At 48.6% G+C, this 19,464-nt stretch overlaps 5 protein-coding genes across 5 annotated transcripts; 3 read left to right on the forward strand and 2 right to left on the reverse strand.

Annotated features, from left to right (window-relative positions):
- Positions 1-3,446: 3,446 nt before the first annotated feature.
- On the forward strand, positions 3,447-4,979 carry Pmar_PMAR024544 (hypothetical protein; the record flags this gene model as incomplete). The annotated part of the gene is made up of 1 exon (XM_002767303.1): positions 3,447-4,979. One exon carries the CDS (start codon positions 3,447-3,449, stop codon positions 4,977-4,979), a length of 1,533 nt encoding a protein of 510 aa, XP_002767349.1.
- A 51-nt stretch (positions 4,980-5,030) lies between these two features.
- Positions 5,031-9,607, forward strand: Pmar_PMAR024545 (hypothetical protein; the record flags this gene model as incomplete). The annotated part of the gene is made up of 2 exons (XM_002767304.1): positions 5,031-5,074; positions 5,224-9,607. The coding sequence occupies 2 exons, from the start codon at positions 5,031-5,033 to the stop codon at positions 9,605-9,607; spliced, it is 4,428 nt and encodes a 1,475-aa protein (XP_002767350.1).
- A 200-nt stretch (positions 9,608-9,807) lies between these two features.
- Pmar_PMAR024546 (hypothetical protein) lies at positions 9,808-9,987 on the forward strand (the record flags this gene model as incomplete). Its single annotated transcript, XM_002767305.1, has 1 exon — positions 9,808-9,987. The coding sequence occupies one exon, from the start codon at positions 9,808-9,810 to the stop codon at positions 9,985-9,987; it is 180 nt and encodes a 59-aa protein (XP_002767351.1).
- A 2,382-nt stretch (positions 9,988-12,369) lies between these two features.
- Positions 12,370-13,482, reverse strand: Pmar_PMAR024547 (cathepsin D precursor, putative; the record flags this gene model as incomplete). Its single annotated transcript, XM_002767306.1, has 1 exon — positions 12,370-13,482. The coding sequence occupies one exon, from the start codon at positions 13,480-13,482 to the stop codon at positions 12,370-12,372; it is 1,113 nt and encodes a 370-aa protein (XP_002767352.1).
- Positions 13,483-17,975: 4,493 nt separating this feature from the next.
- Pmar_PMAR024548 (hypothetical protein) lies at positions 17,976-18,682 on the reverse strand (the record flags this gene model as incomplete). Its single annotated transcript, XM_002767307.1, has 2 exons — positions 17,976-18,027; positions 18,051-18,682. The coding sequence occupies 2 exons, from the start codon at positions 18,680-18,682 to the stop codon at positions 17,976-17,978; spliced, it is 684 nt and encodes a 227-aa protein (XP_002767353.1).
- Positions 18,683-19,464: the final 782 nt, after the last annotated feature.

Raw genomic sequence — 19,464 nt, forward strand, 5'->3', positions numbered from 1 at the left:
ATCAATCTCACCTTTCGGATGCTGTCGTTCGGTTTATCAACAATCTCAACTTCCTCCCAACCGGTGTTGAGTTTACCATAAGGACTTGGAGTTGGCCTCCAACGGAAGGCACGAGGGCTCTTAACGAGAACCCTACCCGCAGGCATTGCCTCTTTGTCCGCGATACAAGCCTCTCACGAGTCTCTCGTCTACGAATCCAACTCATAAAGCTTATACACCCCTCTGCGTTGTCTTGTATACTACGTGATCGCTACACATTCCTTCGCGCAGTTCCTCACTTCGTTACAACACCCAATGGTCCTGCGGCGAAATGTGGGTCTAATACGCGGTATTTGCTACGCCGGTAGTCAACATGAGGTAAGTTAGAGATAAGAACGGGGGCTGGAGGTGTCGGGCGAGTAAGCAGGATTGACAAGGACGAATACCTCTCAGAAATCTACTTCGCGATTAAGGCCTCCAATTCAGCGAGTGAGACAATCACATTCGCGGATAGAGCGCGAAGGCCGAAATGTTAGCGGTAGCCGTCAAAAAGGGGAATCACTTTCGCGAATAAGGACATCAATTCCATAGTGAAGGGAAGCAATTTTACGACCGAAGACATCAATTTCGGGTTGCAGTTTCGATGACGCAGCTTTAGGAGATGGGGTTTACACTGTGCAGCCCGACAACTCATCTCTGAAGGTTAACGCAATCTCACAGTGTGAAATTTATACGCCGTGTTGAACTCGGAATCCATAAACCACATTAGATTGTGTGATCTGCAGAAAATCATCTGCTACTTCGTTGAGTAATCCCATTCTAACTCTAGTTCTACTTGAGTTATCCGGTTCACGCTAGTATCACATTGTAATCACTATTGCCTCATCTAATCGTGTTACAAGCTACACGGGATGTTACTCAGATCTGGAACGAAATTATCTACTTTTGATCGCTGTGTTTTCTCTCAAGATCCAACAGGTTTAACTCCCTCTACACCTCCGTTTAACGACGCGATTGTACCACTTGGAACCACATCTACTCTAACGACCACTACTGGTTTCTTCTAGTTCTCCCTTAAGTCGTCCCGTACATCAAAGAACCTCGAGAAGTGACGCTGGGAGTGAGCGCTCAGTCACCGCTTCCAAGCCCCTTCAAATTTAGTATTCTGCAAATTAACTGTATTGAGGGAGATTTGCTTGCGAGCATTCTAATTTATCGACTCCCCGGCGACAAATTGTTACGGGAACAACGAACTCTGTTGAACCTAGTACAAGGGCCAACTTGGGCCGACCTAGAACCGAGAAACAAGAAACTACTGCTTTGCCAAGAAAGACTGGAAAGTTTGTTCTCAACAACTAATCTTTCGAGCTTAAAATCTTGCGACCTTGGTTGTAGAGGTGGGCACCCGGCGATTTTCTACACCTTTTCAATCTCAAATTCAACAATTGAAAGAACAAATTAGGTGAATGAAATTTGATTTTCGACAAGTGAAAGGTGTTTTTCGTGAAATGAAAGTTCAAATTCGAAATGAAAGTTCGATTTTCGTAGACCGGTTGAAAATGAAAGTTCAAATTCGTAAATGAAATTTATGAATTCGGAAACGCAAGTTCAAATTCGTCGAACACAAGACCAATTTCGACCAATGAAAGCTCACTTTCATTCGATGGAAGGAAATTCTCGTCAGCGTCGTGCCACGGATTGTGACTTGCGACTAGCAAATTTCGAGTGCTGATGGTGCTCTACGGACTGCGCTGTAATGCTGAACAGTTAAGTGCAATCCACAAATTTGCAATGTAGGACTTTCAGAGATTCAAACCTGGACATTGTTCGGGTTTGATTCTCCAATGGAGAATCTCCATTGCCCTTCCGATGACATCGGAAGGATAATGGGGTCGGCACATGTTCGGTTGGGTTTCCGAACCGACCAACCAGAGTCCGGTTGGGCGGTTCGGGAGTCCGATTACCGGACTATCCGAACCGAACTTTGATCGACCGACCGAATACCGATTCGGTATTCGGTTTCCCCGGTGACCCAACATTGAACGTTCCAGAGAACATTACTCGTGAATCTCACTCTGTGCAATAACTGTTCGCATTTGAGAAGTACTTCGAGCAGTCCTCGCACATTGTGCGAGTCGTCAACTCGTGGAGTGTGAATAGCGCATATCGAGATGTGGTGAAAGTGAGCTTTCATTGGCCGAAATTGGTCTTGTGTTCGACGAATTTGAACTTGCGTTTCCGAATTCATAAATTTCATTTACGAATTTGGACTTTCATTTTCAACCGGTCTACGAAAATCGAACTTTCATTCCGAATTTGAACTTTCATTTCACGAAAAACACCTTCCACTTGTCGAAAATCAAACTTCATTGAATTGAACTTCGGTGAATGAAGTTCATTCACCTAATTTGTTCTTTCAATTGTTGAATTTGAGATTGAAAAGGTGTAGTCGCCCGGCCCGGCCCGGCCCGGCAGCCTTTGACCCCGCTTCCCCGGCCCGGCCCCGGTGACCCGGCAGTCTTTTCTTACCCATGTTCTGGGTTTAGCGGGCCCGCCGGGTTGGCCGGGTAACCCGGCCCGGATTGCCAGACAGGAAGGCTTTCGGACATGATCGACGATAAGAACTTCTTATCAAGAAGAACCAGTATCAGGGCTGCATGGATCAAACAATATTCCAATGTGCCAAGTCACGCGATTGGAACGCGAAGTGCGAGTTAATTTCCAGCAATCGCGGCGATTCCTGGAAGCTAACGCGTAATTCCGCGCTACGTACAATTGAAAGCACTATTAATGGCTTGAAATATCTGCGCTGCGGGGCTTCCGGGTGACCCGCAGACAGTTGCGGGTCATTTTTCGCCCGCTCACCCGCATGAACCCGACAACACCGGCGGGGAAGCCGGGTTTGTGACTTTGACCCGGCCCGGCCCGGCTCGTTCCGGGTCGCCGGGACCGGGCAAGGGTGCCCATGTCTACTTGGTTGAGATTTAGCATGCTCATGGTTTCGACATGGATCAGTCAGTCTCAAGCTCGGATACGGAGCTTGAGATGAATCCGATCTATGTGGGATGAAACGAAAAGCTGCACGAACTGTGAAACGCACTCATTGATAGTACTAAAGACAACTGTGATACTACTCTTCCGAGCTTAGTTGGTATGCGTCTCAGTGTACTATATGATGTAATCATTCCCGGTCGTAAACGACCGCAAAAGCGTTATTATAGGGGTACGGTTGTTGCTGTTCGTGCCTCCGGTGATGTTGATATCGAGTGGGATGATATCCATAGTGAAATTTCTACTCTTGACTTATCCTCGGCTACTTATCACATCGTGCGCTGATCAGGGGCGCCCGCTTGTTCTTGATCGATACGCGAGCCCCTACGCGATGTGCGTACGTGCGTAGTTAACCAGATCCTTTGTTGGATAACTCCGTAGCCATCTTGGCTCAAGTTTCGTTTGTTAATCCTATTATGGCGACACCTGGGAGATCTCCCCCTCCCCCCGCTACCACCGTCATATCTACTGATCATCAATCTGATCTACAAAGGCTTCGTCGTGAGCTTGCCAGGGCTCGCCGCTGCCTAGCCCAAGTTCGTGAAGACCTTAATAATGTGATCGACGACGGTTCGGACGACAACTCGCAGGTTCTGGACGACTTACAAGGGCGCGAATCTGCCGCCCTGGCCCGTATCCCTGAGATCGAGACTAGCATGGCTGAGGCTCAGGCTACCATCGACGCTGAGCTCAGTGATCTGGCCCGTCAAGCAGGATTGTCACGTGCAATCCAAGCTCGTTTGAGCATCGAGGATCAGAATACGACTTCTTCACCTCCAAACGATCGTGAGGGAGTCCTTGAGTCCCCCCAATATGTGAGCTTCACCCCGAGCCGGGCCGGTAACGTGATCGATTCGGTCCCTAGAGTGGATGAACGCCCACCTACAACGTTGGCTGACCTGAACCGATTGCCCGTACCTGAAGTGCAGTCTGGTCCTCACGTAGCTTCTCATGTTTCCCTTGTAGAAAATCTGTTCGTGGAGACTGGTGCTGGACAGTTCAGCGGCTCCGGTTCGTTCGTCCCGCACGCGAAGTTTAAGCTTACCTGCTTTACAAAGTTAGCGACGAGTCTGAAGCCATGCCCTGCAGCATTGGCTGTCGCTCATGAGGTGGCAAGGACAACGAGGTATGATTGGGCTTCTATTCGTCATGAACTCTGGCAGCAGTTCTCTCGTAAGGACCAGCTGAGGGACGAGTACCGTTCGGCTCTCCAGTCCTTGAAGTTCGGGGGCTTGGAGCACGCGGATGACTTCCTTCGGAAATGCTCGGCACTCTACCATCTTTATCAAGACGTTTATAAGGATGAGGCCTCCGAGAGAAGGGTTATGGTTCGCGCGGTTGTCAATAAGTTGCCTGAGAATCTACGCTTGGATGTGATCGAGTCCGTCCACCACTCCATCGGTGTGTCGCGTGACACCGAATGTACCACCTCTGAGGATCTGGAGTGGGAGCTCCTTTTGCCCTTCGATGGCGTTCGTGTGGGACCGACTGTAGTGAGGTGCATAAGGAAGAGCTGTCGTGTCTTCCGTGATGCTTCGATTAAGCTTACTCCACAGTCAAGTTCTTCAAAGGCGTCTGAGAAGGAGGCTGCACGCACAACTTTGCACACGCGTGCCGCCATTGACACTCTCTCCCAATTACACGACGGGAACCCCAAGCATAAGAGAGAGAATCTGTCAAAGTGGGCTTCTAAGTTTGCGGCTGTCTATGTGATCGGTGGGCCTGGGGTACAAGGCCCCTCTGATAAAGTGGTTCGCTCGGATGAGTCTAAGACAATCTCACTTCGTTCGGGAAAAGGACAGCTGTGGTTCGTGGCCTACAACAACAAGACTGAAGGTCTCAATGCTGTTAAAGAGATTGAAAGTGATCAGTTTCGAATCAGACCCTTCCAATTCCGAGGGCGCCAAGTCGCTGCCGGAGCTAATGCTTCCTCGGAGACGGGAAACTAGACCGGTCGGCCGAAGATATTTGTGAGACTATTCTTCGAGTCGACCATTCCGATGATTATGCTGGTGTCTCACATGAACTCGATCTTGTCGAGGATGTACCCTTGTCTACTTTTGATTCTCTGCTCTTTTTAAAGTCTAAGCGCCATCCGCCTGAAGTTATTATACGCGGGAAGGTCACTTCCCCCTCGGATGTGCGTTCTACCCTGCCCACACCGGTCTTTATTGATTCGGGGGCCGGTCTTAGCTATCTTTTGTTGTCGGACTCGTCAGATCTGTGCTGCGTCCCTGGCTCTCCGTTCGAGAAGTGTGAAGCAGATTTGAGCTCTGTTCGCCTTGCTGATGGTTCTAGGCGTGAAGTGTCCGCCGTCGTGGAAACCATCCTTGGATTGTTCCCGCATGATTGTGCTGATCCTCTTGTCCTGGGCGGGGTTCGTATCCGACTCCGTGTTTTGGTTGTGAAATCTTTCTGGAGAGGTTCTTCTACTTGGTGTGTACTTGCGGGTCGAAATCTACTGTCCTACTGGCAACTCGAGATTCGTGGTTCGTCTTATGCTGCCGTTCGTGGGGTCTGCGTATATCAGAACGCTGTGAGAGATCCTTCCTACCCGTCGAGTGACGACCTGAGTATCTTGCAAGTGCTTCCTGAAGGCAGTGAACCTCCTGATTTGAACCTACCTGGTGTTCGTGTACAGCCCTCTTGTGACGATTCTGTTGATCTTGGCTTCCCTATCCCGTTGGGTACCAAGACTATTAGCCGTGTGATGGACGTTCTGAATGCCCTTTGTGACGAGGGATGGGCTCCTCTGTTGAAATGTCCTGGCGATCGTCTCTCCGTTCGATTACGTGAGCTGTTACCAGTTGAGGTTCGTGACACTCTCCAACAATGTTACACATTTGAAATCAAGTTTGCTGGTTTTGAAAGTGGTTCCGTGCGCGAAACGCGGAACTATGCTGGTGCTCTGTACGATCGTTTATCCGCTGAAAATCGAAAAGCGTACTTTGATCTTATCGAGGACTACGTGAAACGTTCTTGGTGGGTTCGAGCTCCGTCGGTAGTACCGACTATTTCTTCCATGTCTCCAGTCATACCTGTGTTCATAGTCGGTCCTTCGATGAACAGGAAGCCACGGTTGGTGTTGGACTGCCGAGAACTGAATCGCGGTCTCCCTAAGGCCAGTAGTGAGGCGCCTGATGCCTTTGTAGTTATAGGCTGTCTGCGGTGGCAGTCCCCACCAGTGATGGCGACTGTCGATGCTAAGCAAGCCTTCTATCGGGTTCGGTTGGAGAATTTAATTCTACAGCTAGGTGCTGCTACTTCCACGTATTGGAGTTCGCGTATGTGTTTTGGTCTGGTCTTTGGTCCCTGTGGTCTCTTGAGCTCGTTCGGCAAGCTGGTTGCAGCCATATCTTGTCTTTTCATGGTATGTCTCTGGAGCTTGTTTGTCGACGACTTCGTCATCGGCGGTAGTTCTGATGCTGTTATTAATAATGTGAAGGTTTTGCTCTTCGCCATGTTTACGTGTGGCTTTGGCGTCCAGCTTGCAAAGCTCCGGTTCATTTGTTGTGCTTCTGTGCGTGACGCCGTGACTTGGCTCCTGTCTTCTCTCGGTGTTCCTATCTCTGAGAAGCTTCCCGTGCTCGGAGTTAACTTCTATTATATTGATGATAACTTGGTTCTGTCGTGTGATAGATCGTCTCGACTCCAATCGGTGCGTGACTTTGTGGTTTCTGATACCTCGTTCGAGACTTCCAAGTCTGAGATTTACTCCATCTGTGGAAAAATCGGTTTTGATCCCGCAAAGTGTCACCCTGATTGCCGAGCAGCTGCTGATGCTATGCGTGCTTTGATTGGTAAAGCTTTCAACAAAGAGCCCTGGTCTGAGAGAATTAACCTTGTTACCTCAATGACTACAGCTCAGTTCGCGGTTTTCACTGCTCTTCTGACGTGGATGCGTGAACTCACTGATAATTGTGATTGTTCTCATACTTCTCCCTGTTCGTCGTCATCTGAGCCGATCTCTGCTCTAACATTGGCGTGCGATGCTTCCCGATCGGGCGGAGGATTTTTGATTGTGTCTTCCACCGAGGGGGGCGGAGATAAGAGCGATGATTTCGATATATCTTCTAGCCCTGTGATCTGTAGTGAAGCGTTTCGTTGGTCTAAACGCCAGCGTCTGTACCACTCAAATAGGAGAGAATTGATGACTCTTCTGTTGGGTCTGCGAACTTTGAGTAAACTCCTGGCTCACCACGTTGAGCACTGTGTCTGTCGTGAGCCTTTATCGATTTCGGTTCGCTCGGACAATCGTGCTTGTATAGCTTGGTCAGCACAAGACGCCTCTAGTTTGTTCATGCGGAGTAAGGCCGTTGAGAAGCGCGCTATTGGCCGTCTTATCCTCGCTATTGCGGATGAGATCAAGTTTTTGAGGCGCCATGCTTCAGTTTCCGTTCTGCATGTTGAGGGTTCGCTGAATCTTGAGGCGGATCGCCTGTCACGTTTGTTCGATCGTCCAATTGGCAATGGTCTATCACTGGCGGACGCGCTAGCAGGCGACGTTGAGTCTGAAGAGATTTTCTGGCCTACGGATGATGATGAAGAAACCAAGGACTTGTTATGCATTTTGATCGACGACTTCAGCGATGACTCTGCAAGGTCGGCTTTGGACCGTTCGCGGTTGTTCTCTGAGTTGGAGCTCGAGAATGTGGCCTCTGATCTCGGTGCTGACTTGATCGCTCTTTTTCCTTCTGAAGTATCTTCTTCATCTTTCGCTGACCAGATATCTCATCAGTGCTATGACTTGTCCCAAGTATTTCATACCGTTAAGGCTCTTAGATTTATCTTGAGAGTACTGAAGGCCAACTGTAAAGGACGTGAGGCTTTGGAGGAACTCGAGTATCCAAGTCTTCCTAATGACCGTGATATTCGCGCTTTGGTTCATTCCGCACAACAGTCCGATGACATCTGTTCGAGACTAATTCGAGAGAGCCCCACTCCTTCTGGTCCCTATGTTCAGGACAACAATCTGGTAGTCTTCCGGTCTGGTACTCCGTTTGGATTCGAGCTGCGACAGTTCGTGATACCTAAGTCTTCTGTCGCTCTTCGTGAGAAAATTTTGCTCGAAGCTCATCGTCGTTGTGGACATCAAGGTCTGCGACCATCTCTGTCTTACGTTGAGGACTTCCATTTGCCTTCGGGCACGAGTCAGATGAGAGATCTTCTTCGCTTATGCGTTGTCTGTCGAACGTTGAGAGCTCGTCGTTATTGGAATGCTCTTCCTTCCGTTCGTACCGACGTTGTAGAATTGAACACGAAGTGTCCGTATTATAAGGTCGCTATTGATTATTATGCTGTCGGCGACAAGATTAAATTGTTGTCTGCTATGTGTTGCTTCTCGAAGCACATCTCCTTCTTTCGAGTGGAATCGGAGACTTCGGAAGAAGCTCTAAGAGTGTTGAAGATTCTCCAACTCCGCACAGGGGGTGTTCGTATCATTCGTAGCGATCGAGCGTCGTATTTCCGTTCTGTGTCGAACTTCATCGATCGCGCTGCTACTTTGTTGAATGCATCCGTGGAGCTTACATCTAGTCGTTCGCCATGGGAGCTCGGTTCTGAAAAGCTGCATGATATCGCAGGAGATCGCTTGAGAGTTCTCTTGTGGAGTTCTGCTGGCCGATGGCCTGATGATTCCGTTCGTGAGCAACAACTTCTCGAGGAGCTCATGCTTCTGATGAATACGAGACCATTGGGTACTTATTATGTGAGCGAGAACGGCTCGGACGTGATCACCCCTGATGCTTTATGTTATGGTCGTACTCGTCGACTCGGTTGTCTGTATTCCGGTTCGACTATGGACGATGCTGAGTTTGCTACTAACTTCGCGCCATACCGCGTCAAAGCGTTCCGCAACGCCTTTGTGTCTTGGCTCTGGAGTGAGTTAAAGAAGCACTCGTGCTCTTCGGTTCGCGCTAAGTCCCACGGTGTCACCCCCGCTGAGTTCGCTCCTGGCGATGCCGTACTAGTCTACATGTGTGGTAGAAAACTTGGTATGTCCTTTCGTCTTGGTCATGTTATCGAACTGGTATCTGGCCGTCGAGTCCGAGTTCGATTCCCTTCCGGTTTGATCACCCTGGAGAATCTGTATAACATCGTTCTTTTGCGAGCGCACTCTCACATTAGCCCCGAGCAGTCTAATGTTAGTCGAGTTGGTATGCCTATTGTGCTGGGCTCTGGTTCGTGTGAGCGTGAAGCCGAGATTTGCTTTGATCCCTGTAACTATTCAGGTGAGGTTTGGGTCAAGCTCACGAACGGTGATGCGCCTGAGATTGTTGACCTGTCCTCTGCTGTGTGGCGACCCGGGTCGCTCTCATCGACCGACTCGGATCACCAAGGGGGGCGTGATAGTACTAAAGACAACTGTGATACTACTCTTCCGAGCTTAGTTGGTATGCGTCTCAGTGTACTATATGATGTAATCATTCCCGGTCGTAAACGACCGCAAAAGCGTTATTATAGGGGTACGGTTGTTGCTGTTCGTGCCTCCGGTGATGTTGATATCGAGTGGGATGATATCCATAGTGAAATTTCTACTCTTGACTTATCCTCGGCTACTTATCACATCGTGCGCTGATCAGGGGCGCCCGCTTGTTCTTGATCGATACGCGAGCCCCTGCGCGATGTGCGTACGTGCGTAGTTAACCAGATCCTTTGTTGGATAACTCCGTAGCCATCTTGGCTCAAGTTTCGTTTGTTAATCCTATTACATCAAACGCCATAGTGAGCATATACTAATTTCCGATACCGCTCCTTTTCCTCATCGTCAGCCCAACAATGGTCGAAGGCGATCGTAACCATACTTCCAACTTTGTGGGCATCAAAATGGAGACGATCCACCAAGATGGACAGTTCTCTCGTGAGATCGGTGGAGAAGACCGGACCGCCATCAGTGCTGATGCTGACACTAAGACCATCCTCAATGAACCTCTTGATGGGATGCTTGTTCCAGTCTAAACTGTCCAGGGTTGGCTTCTCTGGATGCACTTGGGGTAGACAGACGGCCTCCGTGTCCAATAGGCGGTATTGGGTATGCGGCATAAGTTATGCCGCAGAGCCTGGTGAACCTCGACTACAGGCATAGCCTATGCCTGTAGTCAACGTGAGAGAAGTCAGGGCCTCGAACACACTTAGAGATATAGTTAAGCCACGTTGGCTTCAATCGCGAAAATGATTTCTGAAAGGTGTACCAGTCACTATGTTGCCCCCTTTTGACCGGAAAGTTGGTCTGAGTGCAAGTGAGATGTGAGGGGTCAGTGAGTGTACCCAACTGCCTCTCGACGTCGTGGAGAAACAAGCGCTTTGCACAGCGCATGAACACATGTTTGCACGACATGCTCGTTGGGAGACCGCCCTCAATGGCAACTAGGATGATGTTGGCAGCGCCGTGAAAGGCGGTTGAGTCGTCCGGCCGAGGATGCTCTGATCCAACAGGTTTTTGACTACAGTAATGATGACCCACCAAGTGATGTAATGTCTACCAAGTTGGAATTTTCGCTCTCCCGACTGAACAGAACTCGATGCCATGAATATCCTATCTCAAGCTACTAATCGCTACGAAATCAACTATCCATAACGATGTATGTATGAACAAGCGAAGGAAAGGCAACGCTTCACAGACCATATGCACGCTTGAGGACTATGGAGCGTCCTCAATCTCATCAGAGATTCTGTCACAATTTGTTCGAAGAATCATCATCAGGGCACGCTTCACCCGGTGCAAATAACTAATGCGATGCGGTGAAGTTCACCGCATCGCATTAGTTATTTGGGAGTGTTGGGTGAGACTGAGTGTTAGCCAACTAGGCAGCAGAGGGCGGTGATGATACCGAACCTCACAACACGCCGTGCATTGGCTCAACACCACAGTCACATTGCCTAGCACGCAGGCACATAGGCAATGTCCCCCAAACAACTAGTAAAGGTAAAAGAAAAATTCCAGGGTAGAACCGGCTCGAGATGCTCCTGGACAACCAGATTGCTGTCACTTCAGTCTCGACCGGTTGCACCACTTTCTGGTGTGAGAACCAAGATAACTCTCTTGCTATCTTGCTCTCTCTCGTAGTGGTTCACTATCATTCAATACCACTCAGTTCTCATACACTCACTATGATGATTCTTGCATTCTTTATATCCTGTATATCTCTCACTCGCCCCAGTGAAACGAATAGATGCGTTTCACGGCATACTGCACCCCACACACTACGACTATCGTGGTTATTAATCTGTTATCATTCACTCATCATGGCTTCGGGTTCATCAAACGGATCAGGGTCACCACAGAGCCACAACACTGGTTCTGAAGTCGATCACAATGGCGTGCGCTACGCACGTACGAGCGATACTTGTTATGCTTGCTTGAATTTGCCCCATGCAAGCCTGGACCTTCACAAAATCCAGCTGCCGCGGCTAAGCTCCGACAATGGGAAGGCGAGCTGTGAAGCAGGGAGCCGCTCGGCCGGTTCGACTGCACGAAGCCGCAGAACTAGCCGAGATTGCTGCGCAATATTGTTCTCGTTCGAAGGCTAGTCGAACGATTCGCGAACGTGTTCCTCGTGTTGTGTGTTTCTGCAGCTACTGGGTGGGAGACGTTTGTGAAACCGCGACCAGTAGCTCAGATGCCCGACCATGCTCAAACCACAGGCACTGACGGCTCGGAGGTATCAGTGGTGGTGTTTCTGAGGGTCAAAAGTTACCGTCGACAATTTGGAAAATTTTGTACTCTCATTTTTGGTTTGAGCTGACCCTCGGCTTCTCACAGGTTGAGGTTGAACCTTCCCACGGTGGTTGAAGCTGAGTCAGGTCGAAAAGTCTCCGGTTTGGGGTCTTCCCTAGGTGGTTTGGGAGGGAAAAAAACCGTGAAGAGCAAGCCCTTGCTTGTCTCTTGAGCCAAGCTGACAGATACGAGTTTCTGTCAGCTTGCTCAACATACATTTGATTATGTTGCACCCGCTGCAATGGTTGATCGATTTCAAGCTATGCACGAAAAAACAATTGTGTTCTGGAGCGGCGCACTTCTGCTCTCCGCCCGGAGTCGGAGCTTGCTCGGCGTGGATTTTGACCGGTCAAACCTGTTTCACCACCAGTCCTTTTGTGACTGGAGGTTCCATGATTGACCTTGCACACAATAGTGTTGGAATTTGTAGAACTGCAAAACTCGATGCCATGATGGTCTCAATGAACTCTGACTAAAGAAGAAAAATATACAATTCACGGGTTATGTGCGCGCGTGCGGACTATGGAGCATCCTCAATCTCTCCCAAATAGTATCGTCACAATACTGGTCGAAACTATTCTGAATAATAACTTTAACGATCTTAACCGAAGAAAAGAAATTGCTCAAGCAGATGATGATGCTAACTTGCTGAGTCCGACTCTATCCGGCTCAAACTGAAAATAGTTCCCAATGAGCATACGATCGGGGAATGTGATGATATTTTCCGCGTTTCCTCTCTCAACGACGAGGTAACACGTACCGTAGTAATTCTCGGCGTAGTTCATGTAAGTTATCGTGAAGTGGACCGGTGCCCCTTTAGATCCCAGCCCAAATCTTAAAGGTGGTAATTTGGCCAAGTACTCACAAGGCATCAGCCAAATGTCTCCATCGGGCTCGAAGTGAACATCCACGCCTGCGGCATTGCTAGTGTGAGCTTTGATTTCCTTCATTAATCGGTCGTAGTGAGCTTCTGGGATAGAGAAATAGTTGGCTCCAGTGTCAAGGCGGACGTCCATATTAACTTCGATAGTACTGGAAGCATCACCAACTTGTAGATCAACAGCATTCACATAATAGTGACTTTCCGAAGTGAGCTTGACATACTGTAGTGGATGCTGATATAACGCAGGATCACCCCCACCCAGAAGTAGAGCGCCTTCAGTTGAGGGGTCTTCGTGATCGGCGGGTGGAAACAAGTAGATAGCAAAGATGTTGTTATTTATAGTTTGTGATGATTGCAACTGCTTCATCAAAGATGGGAAGTTCACATCTCCCTTATCTTTATGAAAACCCATCACACTGATCGCAGCTTCTTCAGCGACGGGAGGTTCCTGGTCAAAAGTCAGTCCGAAAATGAAGGCTTGCGACACCGGGCCGAGGGTTAGTGTCGCCTTATGCTGAAAATACTTTACCATTTGATCGTCCTCGAAGATAACAGTTTTCGTCACTGCACCCGGAGAACAAGGCTCCAAGCATTTGTAACATCCCATGGGCCAATTGAGGCAGGGGACTTCACTCACTCGATCGAACCAGTCCTTCCAGTTGAGGAAGAAGGAATCTGACCCAGTGTCAACGAGAGCATAAATCTTCTGACCTCCTTCGGCGAGCAGAATATGGAACAAGCCATTACCGTAAGGAGGCATCAATGTAGAGCGCACGTCGAGCTTGAGAACCGCTCCTCGAACAACTTCTAATTTGGCGAATATATTAATGAGAGTGAGTAGTTGGATCAGCATACGGGAAGCGGCTTGTGCAACTGTAAGGGATAATCTATACTGTGGCGACCTTGAAGTCAAATGTAGTCCTTCCCGGTCACAGCTTTCGCCCATCAGAAGAACTGGAGTTATCTAGTACGAGATAAGATCGCGGAGCGAGTGACGCGAGCGGAACGTATATTGCAACAGATGTTACTCACGTTTCACGTGTGAGTAATGAAAGCTATCTGTGGAGGGAGGGAAGCCATTTCCCTGGTTAGAACCAGAGTCAGTCCCCATTAAGTCATTGGTACCCGTATCCTCACCCGGCTTCATCCATGCCCCCGATGCCCAACTGAAGAGACTTGACGCTTGTCAAGATCGTTTCATCGAGCTTACTGGATGTACGCTACCTAGCCTGGCGTGGCGCCAATTTGTGGGGATGATGTCCTGGCTCTATAAAGTAGTAGTCCTCAGAGATGGCCCTCCATATCTAGTGTCGCGTTTTATACTAGTAGACAATCATTCCTGCGTTACTCGTAGCCCCATGTAGTCGTCTTTCCTCAGTTCTGACTTCGGAACGCGACATAGGGAGTCGGTAGGCCGAGTAAAGAGGGGCCTCGCGTTAGCTGACGTGAATGAAGGCCGTTAGCTATATTGGAGGAATCGGATCCGTTGCCGGCCATATAGGGAACGCAAGGGTAGCCGATGGATCAAACTCGAACTATCTTGAATACGGATAAGTCTAGACTAGAGAAATGAAATGATAAGACCGATAGTCTAGTTCACTTGACTACAATGAATGCCATGCACGCATGCTCATGTTCCTTACTGGAACAAGGCGATGCACAATGCGTGGCGCACAACTGCTTGTCTACGAATAGACAGTCAGGGAAAATCAGGAGCCCTCATCATCGACTCCTACAACACTATATGGGTGAATCGATCAACTTTGTCTACTGCGCACAATCATGCTGTCTCGAATTCAATGGTTCCACCACACGCCCCCCTCGCAGGAGTTAGAAACCTGCGGGCATGGGTGGCTTAAGACGAGAATCGAGCTTTTCTAAGGCAGTAGACGAAATGTATTTCAGATATTTCAAATGTACAATACGCTTCCGTAAATCAGGCATTAATATACGATAAAATTTATCGGATAAATGAGGGGTGATAACTGATTAAGAATGCGAACGACAAGATATGGCCGTTCGTGCCTCCTGCCTCTTGGCATCTTCCGCATCAACCACAAATCACCTTTGGTGGGTAGGGAGCGGTTGGGAGAGGCTGGGGGCTCAGTCGGAGATCTTGCTCCAGGCCTAAATCGTGACGAGAGTCTTGGAAAAATCCAAGGCTCATACGTGAATATAGTTTCATGTGGGGACTATGTTGTCGACCGCTTATCGCAGTGTTAAACAGCTGAGTGGCGCGGACTACAAGCTGTTTGAATGTAGGGAATGATAACTCGGTCGGATCGCGCGACAACGAATTCTTTCGTTGATGATGCGAAACATACGTTCGCATTTGCCGTTGCACCAAGAACTGGAGACTGGGGAACAAACGTGCCGACAGGACACACGCTTCATCGCATCTGCGAACGCAGTAGAAATGAATTGCGATCCATTATCGGTATGAATGCCCTCAGGTGAAGTGTTGAATGTTGCATCCACTACCCTGAACAGTGCTAAACAGTCCTCGGTCGATGGCGTATACAAGACTGTCCGAGTTATCGTGTAAGAGCTCCAATTGTCCACTAGGGCAATCACTTACATTGTCTCCATGGCTTTATGAAATGGACCACTGATATCCATGTGAATTATCTGCTATGGACGTTGAGCTCTCAGTTCGCATTGGCCGAACGCTAAGCCAAGCTGGGCTGGGGCGGATCGAGTGACCTTGCCCGTAGCACAGACATCGCAACTCGCTACAAACTCGTTGCAGTGTTGCTTGAGGGATGGGCAACGAACAATGCGTCGCATACGCTCATACAGACTCTGTATTACAGAGACTTCGCTCTCTCATGTTCATGCAACATGGTTGCTACATACTTCAGTTCTGATCGCCACGACATGATCAGTCTACCATGTTCGTCTCGTTCGTCTGATGAAGTAGTGGACGAACTGGACTGAATCAGTGCTGCTATAGTTTCATCATAAGTCTCATCTTCACTGTGGGAAGATGGAGGGATACAATACTGCGGTATCCGACTTAACTGGTCTGCCAGATTGCTCTCGCTAGGGATAAGCTCTACTGTGAGGGTAACTCTCAATGCGGTGCAAGTATCCTGGAAGGTCTCAAGACGACTTTCCACCAGGCTTGCATTGAGACCGTGAACGGCTCTCCAGTGGCGTTCTTGGTGGCGTGTAATCCAAACCACAACAGAAGGGTCCTACTTACTCAACGAACGTTGGATTTTCACGATTGGATGAACAGTACTGAAATTATCAACGATGGGTTGAAGTAGTGAGTGTTTGTCCAACGGTAAGGCCCTACTTTTTCAACACCTTGGCTTTCCTTTCGGGCTTTATCCACAGGCACATTTCAAGAGCAATTCGTTGAGCGTGTTGTTTCAGACTTGATTCAGATGAGTACTATGCAGTGCATAGTACTCATCTGAATCAGCGTTGGACAATCAGTGTTAAAAGTCGTGCATGGTATGCACGACTTTGAACGCTTGTGCAATACTTCGAATAAAATGTGAATCCAACAAATCATATCCAAGGCTGTTTTTAAAGCAGTGCTTCAAACTAAAGCCTTTAATGCTACTAACTATATGATTCACGGAATTTGAGACCTCATGTTCATATATCACCACGACAATATCCCGTTGGGACTTTGAGACGCAACATCTATAGTATTAAGAAACTCTTGCTGATATCATAAACTTAAATCACGTCACACCGATCGTCACAGCTTGCGACTCACACTGTGAGTCTCACAGTATCGAGAGCAGTCCTCTGACTTTAATTACTACCTGAACGACGAGTAGAAATGAGGCTCACCGCCAAAAAACATAAGTTTGCTCACCCACTCGAGACGGTCATCGTTCTCTATTCCGTTTCGGCATCACTGCAACTGAATCTGTGGCGTTTCTCTTCAACCCTGGGCACCACGAAGACGGTCGCCCGGTCTTTCTGCTAGAGCCATCTGATATCAGAGTGCTTCTATTTGCAGCCGATTTTCTTCTAAGCCCTGGAGGTAATCCGCGACGAATATCGATGCTGGGGCTCGACAGTGAGGACGCTGCGCTCTCCTGTGTTCCTGCCGATTCCTGGGATGGTGCCGCTCGCGAAGATTGAGGGGATGTTGTGTGCGGAAGTGATAGTATAGACGATGTCGCTTGTGAAAACCCCTCCTCACTTGGTGCTTGAGAAGATGTGGCTTCCAGAACTGCATATCTCAAGGGTGATACCTGAGGCGATGATATTTCAAGACATAACGCTGGGGTAGCGATTGCGCTCTAATATTACTTGAGAAACCACGGAGCTTGTGTTACTGTCATCACTAGGAATTCCCCCACACACATTTTCCACCATCACGGTATGATAACATGCACCGAACTGCAAGTAGAGTGGACACGTACACGTGAGAATGAATTCGGGCGGGTCACCGGAGAACCCCGGAATTGCCCATCTCTTGATCTCGTAGATAGATAAGACTTTAGACACCCAGTCACGAAGGGACCAACTACATGAGTTAGGTCTCTTGACCCATTCATCAATATCAGCTGCAGTCAACTGCCGCTGATCCCGGTTTGAGCTGCTTACGAAGTAGTGCCCATCAGCATACATGTAAACTTCAGCCGGTGAACTTCTCGCAGCTGCTGCAGCTGCAGCCGATGGAAACGAACTTATTCTTGGCATGCTACTGTCGAGAAAGACTCCACGAGTTTTGGCACAATCAAGACTCCGACAAATGTCTTCGAAGAACCTCTTCACCTGAAGCAGCAATTATACAACCGACATAGTAGAGAAAAGGCCACCTCCGCGCCATTATTGAGCCTCTGCCCTCCCAACGATCCTCTTTTCAGTAACGAATTAAAACTTTCACAGATATTATTATCAAATGCTATATTCAATAGCATGTTGCGGTGGTGATTTTTTATATAAGGCGCCCCATATACGTCAACCCTCCCCGACGAAGAAAAGTAGCTTTTCACTCGGGATGTCAACTCAGCATTACCCTGGACGCTATTCAATAAACCACGATATGCATGGTCATCGGGACAACTCGATAACGCGTCAGCAATCGCCTTCGATTCCTGACGTTCTGCCTCTATCATCGATATTTTCCGGAGACTCTCAGCTCTATGCCATCGGCATCGATGTACATATATATCACCCAGAGCTCTTCTCGCCCCTTTAATAAGACCAGTTGAAGAATCACAGCATAGACCGGTGATGACTCCATTCCCGGTATTCTCAACGAGCTCTTTCACTGCTTCAAAGCAAGGTGCCACTGCGTCAGCGCTCTCATCCTTGACGAGGCTGACCACTAAAGGTATTAGCGAGACAACCGGATGACCATTGCCATTCAGTTCAATAGAAGCGATACCAATTACGAGGAATTGGGAGGAACAACCTCTGATTGCTGAAGCAAACCCATCTGCGTACAGTGTGATGCCAATGTGATGCTTCGTTATATTCTGTAGATTGAAAGCGGACACAACACTTGCACTGCAAGCGATACATACTGCGAAGTTATCCTCCCCAACTACGTACTTGAGCCTGATCATGGCTGGTTGAAGATGGTTACCACTCTCAAGTATTTCACGAGCCTCTGACCACATTGCAGGATCCCACTCATTATCAGATGTCGCACGAACAAAGTCATTGATCGTATCGAGACAAAGCGCCCGAACCTTCTTCTGGTGATTCCGCTTCAGATTCTCGCAGTACCGTTTCAGCTTCTGCCTCTGGGAAATCATATCCGGAGTTTCGGGAAGGGGACCATGTACACATATCGGAGCTAAAAACCGCTGATAGAGCTGTGTCGGAGTGAGCTTAAAGTAGGCCGCCTCCAGAGCCTCATGCATTTTCTGCTTCGTATAATCCGAGACTTTCACCGTCTTGAAACCACTGCCTGGATCACCACGGAGAACATGAGAATGATCGGCGGGATTCCGGAAAACGTTGACCTTGTAAGTCGGTGAAAGAGGTGGGGTAATGAGTATTACCCGTAGTTGTACTTTACAGTCCTTATGCTGAGTGCACCTCAAATTCCAGTACTCATCCGACAAAGGCATGTTCTTCCTAGCTTTCCTTGAATTAAGAAAAGAGAAAATGGCGCTGTGATCATCACCACACTGTGCAGATACTCGTTGACGCAAATCTTCGATATCTCTCAAGCTCTCAGGCTTTTCACCAGCAGCCAAAGTCAAACTTCCGACGAAGCTCCACCCCGATCCCCACCGATTACCATGATCGCCCTGATGATTTAAAGATGAAGATATGGTATACGACTACAATGCTCACCTGAGTAGTCTCAGGAACAGACGCTTCGTGACCTTGGAACTGCTCATCGTGATTACTTAGCTCTTCACCTTCGCTACCGCCTCGAGTTGTACACCATCTCCAGTCCCATTTCCACGAGTTATCATCCCAATACCACTCCCAGGAGTAGGAATGATCTTGATAACTATCGTGTTCCCAGGAGCTGCCATATTGATAGTACTGTGAGCTCCGAGGGCTGGGGCGACCATAATTCCAACTCGGTAGAGAGCTGATAGAAGAGTAGGAAGAGGTCATGATGTGATGGAAATGGCTGTAATCCTAATCAAAGATTCCAAGACTGAGTAGAACAACATTAATCTTCACACAAGAGGTAAACTGCAGGGTCGGCGCAACGGTATACAAGTGGGGAAAACGGGCCGCAAATTTCCCATTTCAGATAACAGGTGATCGGATTACCGTGATCCAAACAGCCACAAAATCCCATAGAGGACTCAATTCGACCGCCGCGGTTGTGCGACGATGTCGTGCTCAGTAAGGAAATCCAAGCTTGCCGAGATCAGTCAAGATTTGTCCG

This window comes from Perkinsus marinus, assembly GCF_000006405.1.
Source record: "Perkinsus marinus ATCC 50983 genomic scaffold scf_1104296970858, whole genome shotgun sequence".
Classification (NCBI taxonomy): Eukaryota; Perkinsozoa; order Perkinsida; family Perkinsidae; genus Perkinsus; species Perkinsus marinus.